The 15,864-nt window shown below is 52.5% G+C and overlaps 1 protein-coding gene across 2 annotated transcripts in view; it reads left to right on the plus strand.

Annotated features, from left to right (window-relative positions):
* Positions 1–15,864, plus strand: part of BPIFB1 (BPI fold containing family B member 1) — a 28,230-nt gene that overhangs the window by 4,751 nt on the left and 7,615 nt on the right. Inside the window, exons 1-8 of one of the 2 annotated variants that reach the window (XM_037043875.1) lie at positions 3,264–3,332; positions 5,740–5,896; positions 8,409–8,550; positions 9,208–9,315; positions 10,231–10,383; positions 11,170–11,251; positions 13,031–13,094; positions 14,785–14,870. In XM_037043875.1, the coding sequence (XP_036899770.1) occupies positions 5,782–5,896; positions 8,409–8,550; positions 9,208–9,315; positions 10,231–10,383; positions 11,170–11,251; positions 13,031–13,094; positions 14,785–14,870 (750 nt within the window). In that variant the 5' untranslated portion in view covers positions 3,264–3,332; positions 5,740–5,781. Of the gene's footprint in view, positions 1–3,263; positions 3,333–5,739; positions 5,897–8,408; positions 8,551–9,207; positions 9,316–10,230; positions 10,384–11,169; positions 11,252–13,030; positions 13,095–14,784; positions 14,871–15,864 lie in introns of those variants that run through there. The other variant, XM_037043874.1, reaches the window with a different exon arrangement.

Raw genomic sequence — 15,864 nt, forward strand, 5'->3', positions numbered from 1 at the left:
GACACTGCTAATCAGTCATCACACTCCCCCCGCTGCTGAGTCCAGACTCTGAGGGCTTCTCCAAAGGCAGTACCAGCCAATAAGAGGTGACGTGTTTCTCCATTCTGGTGGGCTTTTTGGTGCCAACAGAAACTCTTTGTAAATCGCGGACTTGAGGCCACTCAAGTGAATTCCTCAACGTGGCTTCATTCTTGCCTTCCGAGTCAGACAGTCCACAACACCTCCTGATTTCTACCTGTCCAGCCCCTCCATGTCCTTAGAAAGCATATCTGGTTTTCTACAGAACCACACACTTCCCAGAGGATGAAGACCCTCACCCCAGCGGGAGGTGATGGGCTGGGACAGAAGGGCAGAGCACAGGCGCCAGGGTCTGCCAGAGTGGGCTCCAAATCCTGGCTCCAAATCCTGGCTCCACATTTTACCGCTGTGAGACCTTGGGCAAGGCACTTCCCTTCTCCGAGAATCTTCCTAATCTGGAAAAGGGGGGCAATATCCCCTCTATTTCCTCTGATCTAGGCCTCACTACTGTGATCTGTAGACTAGAGATGGTCTTCCTCACACTGCCACCTTGCTGTGTCAGTGTCCAGCTTCAGCTGAACATCAAACTCCCTCCCTCTGCCCCTAACTGAGGCTTGGAAGGACCAGCTTGGGAGAGAGACAGAGGAGAGGAGTATCTCATCTCTCTCTCTGTCTATTTCTCTTTCCCCCACCCCTCTGACACACACACACACACACACACACACACCTTTTTCCTCTACTGCTGGCAGGAAGCAGAGGAAAAGGCAGGAAATGTTTCCCCCTGACTGATGGATGGCTCCCTACTCTCTGGAGAGCCAAAAATGTTTCCAGCTCAGTCTAGTGGGCATCCTCACAAGGGGTGTTTCCAAACCTCCCTACCAGGCCTCTCAGGCTGTAACCTCAGACAAGGACAGAGCTTCTCCAACCTATTGCTCTGCGTGCCAGCCCCAGCCCCTGGATCTCTGGCACCCTTTCCTCCCCTGCCCAGGGATAAGAGCAGGAAGGACGTAAACCAGCCCCAGACTAGATCTCTATCCTGCAGGGTCCATACCAGGCCCTGGGAAAAACGCAGACATAAGCTTTGACCCTGTCCAGAGGAAGCAAAGAGCCATAGTCTTTTTGCTCACAGAAGCCACACTCCCCACCATAACTTCGGCTAATCAGCCTGTTTGTCTCAGGCAAGAAAGAGAATCCAGTGATTTTCATGTCCCAACTCCAGGGACCCTAAATCATCCCTGGAAAGCCCCCTCCCTCTAGGTTTGCATTAGGAGCAAACAACCCTGCTCTCTTCACTGGGAGAGGGGGAGACAGGACAATAGCTGTGTCCTTTGCCCTCTTGACCCTTCTGTCACCTCAGTCTGGGTCAGGAGCCCCACATGAGGGACATATGAGCTATGCAGCCGGTTCTTGGCCACCTGCTTCCACTGTGCTCTGGCCCCTCTCCTTGGTATACAACATTCGTGGAACTGTGGTGCCTCAGATGGCACTGAGTTTTCAGATTTCAGTAAGGGCTGGAGAGGATATCTATCAGTGGGTGATGAGTGCAAAGAGCTCTGCTTCAGACAGAGTGGCCGGGAAAGGCCTGTCTGAGGAAGAGGTGCTGAAGCCGAAATGTGGTTATTGAGAAGGAGCCAGCCAGGGCGAGGGCTGGGAGAAGAGCACCCCTGGAGAAAGGCTCAGCACGTGCAAACACCCTGAGGTAGGAATGAGAGGAGAAAGGGGAAAGGGGATGGGGGATGAGGATTGAGAGGTGGCCAGCAGCCAACCAGGCTGGGCCTCTCAGAGCTTGGCTTTTCACACAAGAGCTACAGAGACCTCTGGAGGGTTATAACAAGCAGGGAAGTGACACGGTCTGAGTAATATTTTTTTAAAATTAACTCAGGTTATGGGAGGGAGGTGGGGAGCACTGGGGGACGGGTGGGCAGGGCTGGGAATATAATACAGAAAACTGTACTTGAACAATAATTAAATTTAAAAAATTAACTCGGGTTGTTGGGTGGAAATTGGATTTTGTAGGGGGGAATTGGAGTGGAAAGAGGAAGACTGAAGAGGAGACTAGGCTGAGTGAGTGAATAAATGAATAATGGATGGATGGGTGGATAAGGACATCTCTCAAAGCAAAGGGGTATCCAAGCCACAAGACAGTAAGTACTTGTGCTTTAGGGACTCCTGGGAGGCCAGAGCATACCAGGTCTCGGTGGGGCAGGGATCAGGCCACTTTGTGCAGATCCTGCCTTTTGAATTGGGCTTTGAAGGTCGACAATATTATTACAACAGTAATAAAGCCATTTACCATTTACTAAACGCTCTGATGTTCCGAGCATTCCACATTGTCAAAACCATCCCGTTTCACAACTGAGGAAACAGAGGCTCAGAGGGAAGAAACAGTCATCCCAGAGCCGCACAGCTGACCAGCCCAAGAGCAGAAATTGGACCACATCAGTCAAACTCCAGAGACATCTCCTGTTCCGCTGCCCTCACAGGGCAAGACAGGGTTGTCAGGGCTAGGGGGTTGGGGGATGAGGCATTCCAGGAAGGGGACACAGCACAACTAAAGGCCTGGGAGCTGGAAAGGGGTGCAGCTGGGATGAAGAGGCCCCCCGCAGTCTCGGGGAACTGAGTGATACTGCGGCAGGGCCATGCAACCCATGGGTTCCAAAGCATGACTGTGTCTCCGTAGGCCTGACAGGGCCTCCGTAGCATGTCAGGCCTACGGAGACACAGTCATGCTTGCTGACCCCAGCAATTGTGCAGAGCTGACAGGCTCTGACAGGCTGACCCAAGCGAATGTGCAGAGCTGACAGGCAGGAAGCAGGAGCTGATGCGGATCCAGGCCCTGGCACTGGGCTTGGGCCTCCTACAAAGAGGCATTTTCCATGGGAATTGGGCATGGCCAGCTGCGAAGCCTAGGAGGGGGCGTTTGCCTTTCTGGGCATGTGCCCAAGGGATGTGCAGGGTTCCTCCCAAAAGGCCTTGCCTTTAGGAGTTTGAGGACTTCTGCATTTTTACAAACACAGCCACAATGTGCCCGGTCTAGTTATCTGCCATGTGCCCCAGCACCCTGCCCAACCTTCATGACAGCTTAAGACCTCCTTCCTCCAAACCTCAGGAAGCTGGAGTCCTGAGGCTGCCTCCAGGCAAGGATGTGGTTCAGCAGAAGCCACAAATATTTTCCTTGGAGACCTTGGCCCAACTCGAGGTCTTGGCCCAAATGTAAAGGGTAACTGCCCCGCCCAGGGTGTATAGGATATAAGCCTGGACTTCCAGACCCACTACCAAGGTGAAGAGTAAGCTGAGGACTCTGGCACATCCAGGTAAAAGTGTAGGGAAGGGACTGAAAGCCTAGGGTACCAGCAGGGTTCTGAGCTGGAGACACTTGTTGGGGTCAGATCAGAAGCAGGAGGGAGACTTGGCCCCAAGGGCCGTGAGGTTCCTGGAATGTCTCTTGAGGGAGCTGGGCACCTCGAGACCCTCAGAGCAGGTGGAGATGTGCCCAGCTCCCTTACTGAGAAGACCAAAGAGCAGTGCTGAGGGATGGGAATGGCTGAGTCTTTTCCCGGCTTCATCACAAGGACATAAACACATTCTGCTCACACCAATGGCTCTGTGCCTGGCCTTGTGCCAGGATGGTTCTGGGGACAAGAAGTATGAGACAGTCCTGGCCCTCAGGAAACTCTCAGTATGGGCCAGTGTGGTATTTGCTCTGCTCAAGGAAAGCCCAGGGACATGGTGGTGGGGAGCAGTCAGGGAAGGGTTCCTGGAAGAAGTGACGTGTCAGTTAAGAAACTGAGTAGAAGTTGGCTGAATAAAGGAGAAAAGAAAGGCATCCCATATGAAAGGAACAGCATAAGCAAAAGCCAGAAGGCAAGATACAATGTGGTGTGTGCATGTGCAGAGTGCTAGGACTTGGGGAGGAGACACTTACCCACAGGAACAGATGCGACCATCCTCTTGGTTCCCTGGGTGTCTCTGATTAGAGGACAGAGAGATGTGTGAAGATAATGGAGGCAAAACAGGGCTAAGATGCTTGAAAGGAAAAGGTTATAGAGTGGGGGTGGGGGACTTCCTGGGCAAATGTGTAGAGTGCTGGGAGTCATCTCTGTTTTCTGGCTTTGACTGCAAGGCCATTCTTTCTGACCCCAGTATTATTAATAATAACTGCTATAATCATAGCAGCTAACACATTGAGCTCTTGTAGCATGCTGGGCCACACATGAATTGTCTCATTTAATCCTCCCAACAACCCTGTGATATAAGTATTATTATTATCCCTTATTTTACAGGTAAGAAAACTAAGGCTCAGAGAGGGTAAGTCCCTTGCCCAAGATCACCCAGCAAGTGGTAGAGGCAGTCCTCCAACCCAGGTCTGTCTGACTCTGAAGCCCATGATATCTCTCCTGCACCGGCACACAGGGACAACAGGGTCCTGTGACTTGACAGGGGTCCCCGTGGCCTAGCCCTTTTCAGTTCGGCAGGCTCAGATTCCCCATTCTTCCAGGGCTCCCAGGGGCCATTGATTCATTCAGCAACCATTTGCTCACTTAACATCCACTGTGAGCCAGGCACGATGCTGGGTGCTGGGGACATGACGGGGGGCAGGTAGAATCAATGCTTCCACCCAGAGCATGCGGCCTGGCCAGGGGGGCAGATACTCAATCGTAATTGCAAAAGTCTCTAAGAGCTTGCACTATTCCAGGTCACAGAAGACACGTGTCTCCCAGACGCTGTGTTTGTCTCTGGCAACAAGAAACTCACATGCTGAGCCAAGAAGGGCTCAGGTCTCTGGGTCAGCATCTTTCCTCCCTCCGAGCAGGACAGTCCACAGGGGGCAGAAGCTTCCATGGGGACTTGAAGGCTGAGCCAGAGTATAAGCTGGGGAGCTCAGGACCAGGTTACAGGTGCTGATGTTCCACCCGTGAAAGGGACAGAACAGCCAAGGGGCCAGAACACCCTCAGCTCATCTCCCAGGAGACACCCACGGCCTCCCTTTCTCCCTCTCTGCCTTCCTCTTCCTGGCTCCAAGCAGCCATCTAGTCCTTCCTCGGGCCCTTTAGAACTGCAGATGCGGTAAACAGCTTTCCTGCCACTTTGCATCCCACCTGAATTCTCATGTCCTTCCTGCCTCCAGACTTCCTGTCCTGGAAACACACCAGCCCCAGAGCAATACTTCTCCACGTGTGGGCCAGGGTCTCTGGCTGCAAGAGAAAGCTAACAGAGGAAAGGGACGTGTGGGCAAAGTTTTAAAGGATGAATGCAGTTCAGCAGATAGATAAGGAAAGGGAAAAGCATAACAAGAAGGAGGAAAAGCAAGGGCAAAAGCTCAAACCAATAGAAAACTGGGTATGTTCTGGGACCTTCAAGCAGCTTGCAATGCCTGGAGGCTTTATAGAGCAGGAAGGGAATAAACAGGAGGTGGAGTTGGCTGGGGTTGGGCCCTTGAGTGTTTTAAGTGCCAAGGGCTATAAAGTAGGGCACCATTTCATGGTACCCCATTTCCAGATGAGAAAACTGAGGCACAGAGTGGTTGATTGTTTAGGCCACACAACCAGCACCTGGCAGCAGAGGCAGGACAGGGAGCCCACCAGTCAGGCTCCAGAGCCCACTCTTTTCATCACTTCACTAAACAGCCTCTCCTGGACTCCACGCCCCAAGTCACCAGGCCTGGCAGACCTGCCCTTGGCCTCTCCGCCTGGCTACCAGGGCCTTCTGTGCTCATTCCAGGTTCTGACGGCTGCCACCTGCTGCTCCCTGACGCTCAGGAATATGGCCAGCTCAAGGACCTTCACCCTGGTCTGTGGTTTGCTGGCAGCCACCCTGGTTGGAGCCACCCTCAGCCCTCCGGCGGTTCTCACCCTTGGCCCAGAAGTCATCAGTGAAAGTAAGTCGTGGCCGCCCAGTCCTCAGCTCCATATGGCAATGGAGCAGGCCGAGCAGCTCCTGGAAGGAGGGAGGGGGCTTCTCTCACTGAGGGTGTGCAAGGCACGACTGGGACCCCAGGTGTAGGTGAGATTCAAGTGGGTGACTCGTGAAGGTTGAGAGTGTCTATGATCCCAAGAGTCCGTGATTCCGAGAAACCCTTCTTAAATTCCTTGATTCCCAAAACCCACTACTCTGAGGTTCGGCGGGCAGAAGCGGGGTGTGGCACAGCAGGGATGAGACTGCTGCTCCTCCTACTGCGCTTGCCCGAAACCCCACTGGCGGAGCACCTCCTCGGAGTTAGAGTCAGTGTGCAGCCAGCCCCCAGAGCGAAGACCCTCGGCTGGAAATCTGGCGGCCTGGGTCCCAGGCACAGCTTTACTGCCCTCCAGCTCTGCGGCCCTGGAAAATTCCCTGAGCCTTGGTTCCCTTCTCTGGAAACAAACAAGGGGGCCTGCCTCACCGGGTGGTTGGGACTACTCGATAGGACAGGAAGTAACAAGGACTTTAGAACTCTGTGGTCGAGTTTATCAACCTGGCACTTCTGACTTTTTGGACCAAATAACTCTTCATTTAGGGGCCCGTCCTGTGCCTCTAGGGGGCTTAGCAGCACCCTCAGCCCAGATGAAACAACTTGAAGTGTCTCCAGACATTCTGTTTCTTAGGGGACAGAACCGCCCTGTTTGGAAACCAGGGCTCCAAAGTGTTGCCCCCTGAGGGGATGACAGTCAGCTCTGGGAGTCCATCTAAAGCACTCAGAGACCAGCCCCCTGCCTACAGTGACCCTGGGCGGGGCTGGATAGGCAGGGGTGGGGCCAGGTCCTGCAGGCACTGTAGCCAGAGGAGGGATCCCCAAGTAGGGACAGGGGCAGAGAGTTCTGGGTGCTGTTGGGCAGGCGGAGATGCCCTGGACCCACAATGTGAATCGGAAGCACCTGAAATGGCAGCCAGCAGAGCTCGGAGATGAGCAACCACGGCGTGGGTGTCCCTGCAGCAGAATCTGAGTTCAGGAGTTGTTCGCCAGTGGTTGGTTTTAGAGGTGATCTCAGGGGGAAAAAAAAAAAAACCCAGCAGGAGAGTGGGGAACAAGGTGGTTAAAGGCAGTGCAGCTACCACTGAGAGCTGGGACTCAGTCCTACTGGGCAACTGTGTCAGTCGGTCAGGGCCGGTCAGGAGGCAGAAACCACACAGGAAGCTCAACTCCTGAGTTTGCATAAAGAATTATGAGTGTGGGATTGGAGCCATGGCAAACTGGCTAAGAAAGACAATAAAAAGAACTCCAAAGAGGATTGGGGAGGGAGGAGAGGGTAATCCAAGGACAGAATAAATTTGGGGGCGGGGGGCGGGGCTCCTCCCCAGACCTCATGGGAGGAGTATGGCTGAAGTGCAGTGGGGGGTGGGGAAATCCGCCGGGCTGCCCCAGGTCAGAGCCGGTCCACAGTTGGCAGGCTGAGCCAGCGGGCAGAGACCTGCCTACAGGAACCGAGGGAGTTCTCTGGGAAGCTGCCCCCAAGAAACTGGGTTCCTGGGAAGCCTTCTCCCGGAAACTTCCTGGACAGGAGCTGGGGTGCCCACCAGTACTCATGAGCTGCCCTGGGGACTGATGTCGAACTTGAAGCCCTGGACAATGAGACCACAGGAGCCTGGTGAGGGGAGCCTCTTCCTCCTCCGTGGCCCTCCAGAGCTTCTGGGACAGAGCTTAATGTTGCACCAACTGGCAAAAGAGGACTATTTCCAGGGCCCATCTCCATTATCACAGAGCAGGCAAAAGGGGGGGGTTGTTGCCCAGAGGCAATAGCACACAGGGACTCTGGGACACAGTGGGGCGCATCCCTGAGTCATCCTGCCTGAGGGCTGAGGGAGCATCGGCTCTGCAGCACTTCTGACCGGCTCTGCATACAAGCCAAACAGTCTCTGGCTGCTCCCTGCAGCACTTCTGACCGGCTCTGCATACAAGCCAAACAGTCTCTGGCTGCCAGGGAGCGTCCAGCAGGGACTGGAACCCAGGGCTCCTGGCTCACAAACCCCCAACCTTGCCTCCCCCTTTCTCTGCTCAGCACTTGATACTCTTTGGATAACAGGCCCATAGGATGTGGATGCCAGAGAATTGTTAGCAAGCGTGGTTTTGGCAGCAAAACAGCCCCAAACAGGGCCTTATGAATCCCCTGCCTCTTGAGCCCAGAAGTGTTTGCCGCTGACTGGTGGGAGGGATGCAGAGGCTCATGATGCTCAGGGGTATGAGTGGTCCACCTATGCCCAGCCTCAGTCTTCATGTGAAGGTGACCCATCTGGGCCATCATCCTCAAGGCCATCTCTACACAGTGGAGATGGTCAGGATAGAAGGGTCAGGTCCAGGACCTTCTTGTGTCCAGGTCCAAGAAGTCCTAGTGAGGCTCCCTCCCAGCCTGGAGCCCCCACCAAGCCACCCTTCTTGCCCCTCCTGCTGGACCCTAATCCTTAGAATCTGTCTCCAGAGCTGACCCAGGGGCTGAAGAAGCACAATGCTGTCAACATCCTGCAGCAGCTGCCTCTGCTCAGTGCCATTCGGGAGGATCCGGCTGGGGGCATCCCCATACTAGGCAGCCTGGTCAACTCCGTCCTGGACCTCATTATCTGGTAAGTGGAGCAGGGCCAGGCTGGGAGCTCCCTGCCCAGGATGCGCTCTGCACACTCAGTTGATCAGTCAACGAACATCAGCTGGCATCAACTTCACGCCTGACCACAGAGTGGGGCAAATGAAGTCCCTTCCTCAGAAGCTCCCAGAGGAGTTAATAACCATAAGAGTCCCACAGGAGCCCTAATAGGGTGACTCCAGAGGGAAGTCACCTGGGGTAAGAGGGAGAGGGATAAGGTGACATCTCTGAGTGACAGGTGAGCCTTTGAATCCTCGCTCCAGGAGATGGGAAGAAAATGGTATTCCAGGCAGAGGGACCAGTCTGGGCAAAGGCACAGAGGAGTGACAGACAGTCAGACGGCTGTTGTTCAAACCCCAAGGTGATCATGGAGAGGTCAGAGGGGCCGGGTCACAGAGGGTCTTAGAAGTCGGGCCAAGGAGCTGGGACTCATTTCTTATGTAAGGCCGGAGGCACGGGAGTGTTCTGAGCAGGGGCAGGGGTTGAGGGGAGGGGTGTGGCAAGACCACGCTGGGGAAGAGTCAGCAGACAGGGCTTGGGTCCAGCTGCCGGCTGGGCAACAGGGGAGAGGTGAACGATGGAGGGGAACAAGTCTGTGGCAGGCACTCAGCTGACTCTTGTCTCTCCTGCACCCATCCAGGCTGAAAGTCACCTCAGCCAACATCCTCCAGGTGCAGGTACAACCCTCAGCTGACAAACAGGGGCTGGTGGTCACCATCCCACTGGACATGGTGGCCGGATTCAACACGTGAGTATCCCCTCAGTCTGGCACAGCAGGCCCAACAGGTGCATCCACCCATCCACGCTTTCCTCTATGCAGGGATCTGGAAAGCAGTTCTAAGCAGAGGAAAGAGCAAGTGCGGAGGCTCTGAGGCAAGACTTGCTTTGTTCCAAGAACGGCAAAGAGAGAGGGGAGAGAGAAGGAGAATCCTGGGAGGCGAGGCGAGCAGGGAGCCAGGGCCAGGTCCTACAGGGCCTTGTACACCGAGCTGAGGGCTTGGCTTTTCCCCGAGTGAGATGGGAGCCATGGAGGGTCCTGAGTAGAGGAGAAACATGACATGCTTAACATTTTTTAAAGAATCCCTCTGGTTGCTGTATATGGAGGCCATCCAGAAACTACTAAAATAATTCAGATGGAGACAATGATAGCCAGGACCATAGTTTGTGGAGCAGGAAGGTGGCAAGGTTCTGGATATGCTTGAGAGGCTGGTGGAGAAAACAGGGTTTCCTGATCAGTGAATGTGGGGGAAAAGAGAGAGAGACACTGGGGAGTCAGGGATGACTCCGAGGTTTCTGCCTGTGCAGCTGGCAGGAGGGAGCGGCCAGCAACCCAGACAGAAAGACCGGGAGAGGCGCAGGTTTGAGAAAGTTCTGCAGTTCAGTGTTGTACACGCTAAGCTTGAGATGCCTGTAAGACACCTGAATAAGGAGTCGTGTATAAGTTTGGAAGCTGTTGGCATATACAGAGGATTTAAACCAGGAGAGAAATTAAAAAGAGAGAGCACAGGACATGCTAAGGTAAAAAGTAAAATGGGGAAATGAGGAGAACCCAGCAAGGAGACTGAGAAGGGGGGTCAGAGAGCCAGAGACAGTGAGGGTCAGTGAGTTTGCTCCAGCCTGGAGCTCGGATGCTGCTCACAGCGTTAGGCACCTTCACTCCCAGGCCGCTGATCAGTACCATTGTGGAGATGCACATGGAGACAGAGGCCCAAGCCATCATCCGAGTGGAGACCAACAGCAAAGACCAGACCACCCGCCTTGTCCTCCAAAGTTGCTCCAACAGCCGGGGGAGTCTGCGCGTCAGCCTGCTGCAGAAGTGAGTGTGGCCACCTCCCACTGGGCTCCCGCAGTGCCTGGGAGGAAAGCCAGGTGGCGGTCTTGCCCCATTTTACAGATGGAGAACACTGACAGAGAAAGAAAGGGACCAACCCTCCTGACTCTTGATCTGGGGCTCCTCTCAGGGAATCTGTGGTGCCAAAGAAACTGTAAGACATCAAGTGTGGAAGCCATAATGTTGGAATTTCAGGCATCATGCCAGGCAGAGGAGCAAACTTTTAAAGGTGGAGAGGAGCCACCTTCCTAGGGCCCCTCAAACCACCCCAGGCAGGCTAGGATAGAGCCAGGGGTAAAACATGCTTTAGAGACAGGCAAATGTATCTCCTCATTTACTATCTGGGTGATGCTGGGCAAGTTGCCTCTCTCTGCCTCACCTTCCAAAGGACAGTAAGAGGATTAGCTCAGGTCACAGCTGTAAGTAAGCACTCAGCAGAGTTTGTGGCACACAGCAGGGGCTCAAAAATGTGGTGCTTTCCTCCTCTTCCCCTTAGCAGGAGTTTGGGGGTGGGGGTGGGGGAAGGGATGCCATCATACCAGTGTTCGGCACAAATTTCTATGACAATCCCCAGCCCCTGCTCCCTGAGAACTCTCTGCCACTGTTTACACCTGGCTCGGGGTCTACTCCCAGCCCTGTCTCTAACTGCCTGCCATGTGACATTGGGCATGCTCCTTCCTCCCCTGGACTCAGTCTCCCCTTCTGTAAAACAAGGGAGGAGCAATCATCTCTGACCTTTCCTAATCTCTCTCCTTTTCTTCTCTCCGAAAGCCTCTCCTTCCTGGTCAATCCCTTAGCCAACAATGTCATGAAACTGCTGGTGCCAGCCCTGCCCAAACTGGTGAAAAGCCAGGTGAGTGGAATCAGGGAGTAGATTGCTCCCCCTGTAGGGTTGGAGTGGAACTGCAAGCTGGTGCTGAGGGACCTGTGTCTCCTTGAGTGGGAAACTCCTGGTCTGGATCATGCTTTCAGCAGGGGATCATTGAGGTCAAGGTAATGGAACTGCCAAAAGTCAGCCAGGAGACCTTGAATAGTGATGTGCTGATAAATTGTGCTGAGCAATCACTTTGGAGAGGCTGAGGGGAGGGAGCCCAGATCTGTAGCATTTGCTGATTTCTCTGGTATAAACACTCCCTCCCTCCAAGGCCAATTTCAAGCTACTAAAGTGATGTCACTGAGCAGAGTTGGGAAGCAACGTGCAGCACCGCACCATCACATGGTTTTCCACCAGGTGATACAGTAGGGCCGCAAGAGATAATAGTAATAGTAAGGTGAACAAAATAACTAGGAAGTAATGAGTTTTGGGTTTTTATTAATTTTGATTTCAATATAATTTTCTTAGTTGTAAGTTTATATGCTTTAACTTTTAATAATGTCTGAATTTGGTACCACCTCAGACATTCCTGAAAATTTAACAAATTGCCCTCGCAAACCAGTACAAGCTGGCTCTAGTATTCTAGTGTCTCCAACCAACCAGTGGTCCTCAGGGGTCTGTTGCCCACCAGGTCCTTTTGGATTTATGTTCCTGAGTCAGTAAACATGAGACAGGCATGTTATATGTCCCTTACATGCCACAGTAAATTAAAACTCTCTAAGTTGATTCACCCCCTTTGACCGTTGATTTCCACTGTAAATTCCAAGATGATGTTCACAACAGTGAGCCTCCTGGGGTTCAAACTACCTGGTCATCTAACTAATTTTTTTTTTACAATAGAACATTTTTAAAATGAAAAGATGATGTAATACTGAAACAACCTCAGGGGGAAAATACCCATAATCCTGCTACGTTAACTTGGCAGCTGTTTTCTCTTCTGCATATTGCCTTCTAGGCTCCACCCACTTGCACTCATGTGTTTGTGGCCACGCTCGGTGTCAGCACTATTTTCTATTATTTAAGTGACATATATTTTCTATGCCATTGTACAATATTCTGAATTATTGTAATAGCTGCATCATAGTTAATACTTAACTAAACCATTCCAGAGAGCCTTCATAAAGGAATCTCAAAGTGGAAAATTCTGTACAATTTCGCTTTTCCTGTGGGGGGCTGTCCTGTACCCTGTGGGATGTTTAGCAGCATCCCTGGTCTCCATTCATGAGATGTCAATTTCATCCCCCTCCTGAGTTGTGACAATTAAAAATGTCTCCAGAAATTTCCAAACATCTCCTGGGGGACAAGATTGCTCTCTGGTGAGAACTGCTGGCAATTTGGGAGGGGCCACAAACCCACAAAAGACACAAAGGGAATGTTCACAAGTCTGGTTTGGTCTGTCTTGCTGGCCTCTGTCCTAGAGTCTGACAGGAAGGAGAAGCTCAGTAATGAAAACATGGGCTCTGGAGAACAAGATGAGTCTGACAGGGAGGGCAGCTGGTAGGACAGGTGTCCCTTGGGCATAAGGCAAGGGGCAAACCACTGTAAAAGATCCCAGGTTCACAAGGGATTGGGGAGGTGGTGGGGAGGGGGCAGGGGGAATCTGAGCAGCTGGGTTGGCTGGGGGAGTGGATGCATCAGAGTCCTTAACCCTATGGACAAAAACCTGGCTGGCCACAGGCACAGCAGTGGGACTCAGGCCATGTGGGCCAGACATGGGACCCCCTTGCTTATGGAGCTCCTGTTTTTGTGCTGTCACAGCTGTGTCCCGTGATCAAGGAGGCCCTTGAGGACATGCAGGAGGACCTCCTGCGCCTGGTGAGACGTGAGTGCACTGCTCCCTCCCACCTTTTTCCTTTACTAATGAGACGGCCTCCAGGCCCTGGCTCTGCCCACGGGGTACCTCCCCAGTCAGGCCTGAGCAGCAGGTGGGAAGAGCATCAGCTGGTCCCTGCCTGGGATGAGCAGATAGGAGCTCACAACTCTGACTTCACCAGGACTTACTAAAGGCAAGTTCCCACGTGACCCAGCAGGGGCCCCCGATAAACCTGAGTGCAAATTCCAACTCTACCATTGACTTGTTCCGTGACTATGAGAAGTCACCTCCACCTCCTCATCCTCAGCTTCCTCATCTATAAAATGGGCCTTACTTCACGGGATTGTTAGTGAGAATTAAAAATTTACAGGAAAGTTCCAGGCACAAAGCAGGTATTCTGGCAGCACAGAGAAGTATTTTCAAACATGGATGGATGGATGGATGGATAAATGGATGATACAGCAACCACTCTGGGCTTAGAGAAGAGGGAACGAGGGGAGAGACCAGTGTACGCTCAGGAAGGAGGTCGCTGGTCCCTTCCTGAGAGTAGCAGAAGCGGAAGGTCACAGGCTTCAACCCCCACCTCAAATTTCTGCTGTGCTCAGACACCTCAGAGTGAGGGTTGGCGGGAAGAAGAAAATTCTGTCCCCCACTGGGATCTGAAGCGGCTCATTGAGGGGCCACCAGAGGAGAATGGGAAGGAGAGAGTGGAATCAGCAGCGCTGAGCACCCATAGAACAAATACTGGGCTGGGCGTTCTATACGCTGCCTGGCTGACTCCCCAGACAACACCATGAAGTAGAGATCATTGCCCCTCTTCACAGATGAGAAAACTGAGGCTCAGAGAAGTTAAATCATTTATCCAAGTTCACAGAGGAAGTTAGTGATAGAGGAAGGCTTAAACCCAATTCTTCAGATTTCAAGTGTGGTGTGTTTCAGATCCAAGCCAGCATTACTAGATATCAGTCCTGTGAGTAAACTGAGGTTGAGGCCAGAGGAGGCTACCTAAGGCTACTGTGGCTAGAATGGAAGGCTATCTGGCTCCTCAACTCCCCAGGGTGGGGCAGGAGTCGGAGCAGGGAGAAGGTTAGTGAGTGTAGAAGGTCCAAGACCCACTCCCTGCCCACCCCTGTGCCTCCTCCTCTGCTGCCCCCCCCCATTCTCGGCCCAACAGTGAGGGCAGCTGAGATGCCACCACCCCCTTGTGGCCAAGTGGGGAACCTCAGGGCGAACATGTGGGATCCAGTGGCCAGATCCAGATCTGCCTGGGTACAGATCAGTGTGCTAGGGAGGTGGAGAGTTATGAGCAATAGGTCAGTTTTGTTCCAAACCAGGATGCTGGCATAGAGCCATTGGGTTCAAATTTCACAGTATGAGCAAGTCATTGCACTTTTCTGAGTCTCAGTTTCCCATCTGTAAAATGGGGGTAATAATAGGCCCTACCTTTTAAGGTTATTGTGAGGATTAAATGAGCTAACACATGTAAAGGTTTCACACAGCTCAGAGCTCTATATACGTTCAATAAACGTCAGTCATGATCATTTTCATCACCGTCATTATCAACATCGCCATTACTCCTGCGCCCCTCTGCTTACCCCGCCCCATGCAATAATGCAGCTCCGTTCAAAAGGAGCCCCCAAACAACCCCATCCAATACCTCCCTTCGCCCTCACACAGCTTTCTTCTTGTTCCTGAGCAGTGCCTGTTCCCGTTGGCCATAACCACCTGAACTTTGACCTCCTGTATCCTGCCATCAAGGGTAATGTCATCCAACTCAACCTGGCGGTGAGTATCATGGAACCGTGAGAGTAAAATGGGGATATCATTGCCCTTCTCTGTCCACCGAGGGTCAAATACCACGGGTCTCTTTCAGAGGAGAAAACGCTGGTCACGGTTAGGACACAGGCTGATTTAGGAAAATCTCGGCAGGCTGAACATGTCCTGTGTAAGCCATTTGATGCAGAAAAAACAGCAGGTAGAATTGAAGGGCCAAACACAGAACATCGGCCTTGGTGATCTGTCCTCTGACCCTGAATTCCCCAGTCACAGGCCAGAGTGTTTGCACTGGGACTGTTGGCCTTTCTCCCAGGCAAGCCTCTGCCAATTCCCAATGATCTGGTTACCTTAAAACGGGAGCCCAGGACCAAAAACCATCCCTGACAATCACACAGATCTAAGTTTCTCTCCCAGCTCCACCAGTCTCTGGCTGTGTGACTTGGGCAAGTTTCTTCACCTCTCTAAGCCTCAGTTTCCTCATTTGTAAAATGTAGATTAGTCATAGTCACCAAGGAGAGAGAGGGAGAATGAAATAAGACTGAAGACTGGCAGGCAGGAGAACCCTGGTAAATGGAGCTACATACAGGCTGGGGCTCGACTCCCTAAGGAACCAGCCCAACCCAGGCAGCTCGCATCCCAGACCAGTTTTCATGGAGCTCTGGGAAAACTGTGGCAGCAATCACTTTCATTAATTTTGTTGCAGTTTTTAATTTTCCCATCACCCAGAGGGTTTGTGAGGTCTGAAAAGTTGAAATCTGAATGCCAAATAAGACATTTAAAATGTGAAAAAATCAGATTATCTGAAGGATGCAGGTGGAGTAGATGTTGCTAGGCACCTGAGATAACTCATCACCTACAGCAAGGCACTGAATTCCAAGCTAAGCTTCCTGGAAGCAAGTGCAAAAGGGGAAACGGACTGAGTGGCGTTGTGTCCTTCTGGGTTGTTATTGGGTGTGCCTCAGAGTTAAAGTCCCAGCCCACTCTCCGCTCTGTGTCTCCTTAG

The sequence above is a fragment of the Sturnira hondurensis genome, unplaced genomic scaffold (assembly GCF_014824575.4).
Source record: "Sturnira hondurensis isolate 20B ecotype Veracruz unplaced genomic scaffold, ASM1482457v3 Scaffold0004136, whole genome shotgun sequence".
Taxonomy (NCBI): domain Eukaryota; kingdom Metazoa; phylum Chordata; class Mammalia; order Chiroptera; family Phyllostomidae; genus Sturnira; species Sturnira hondurensis.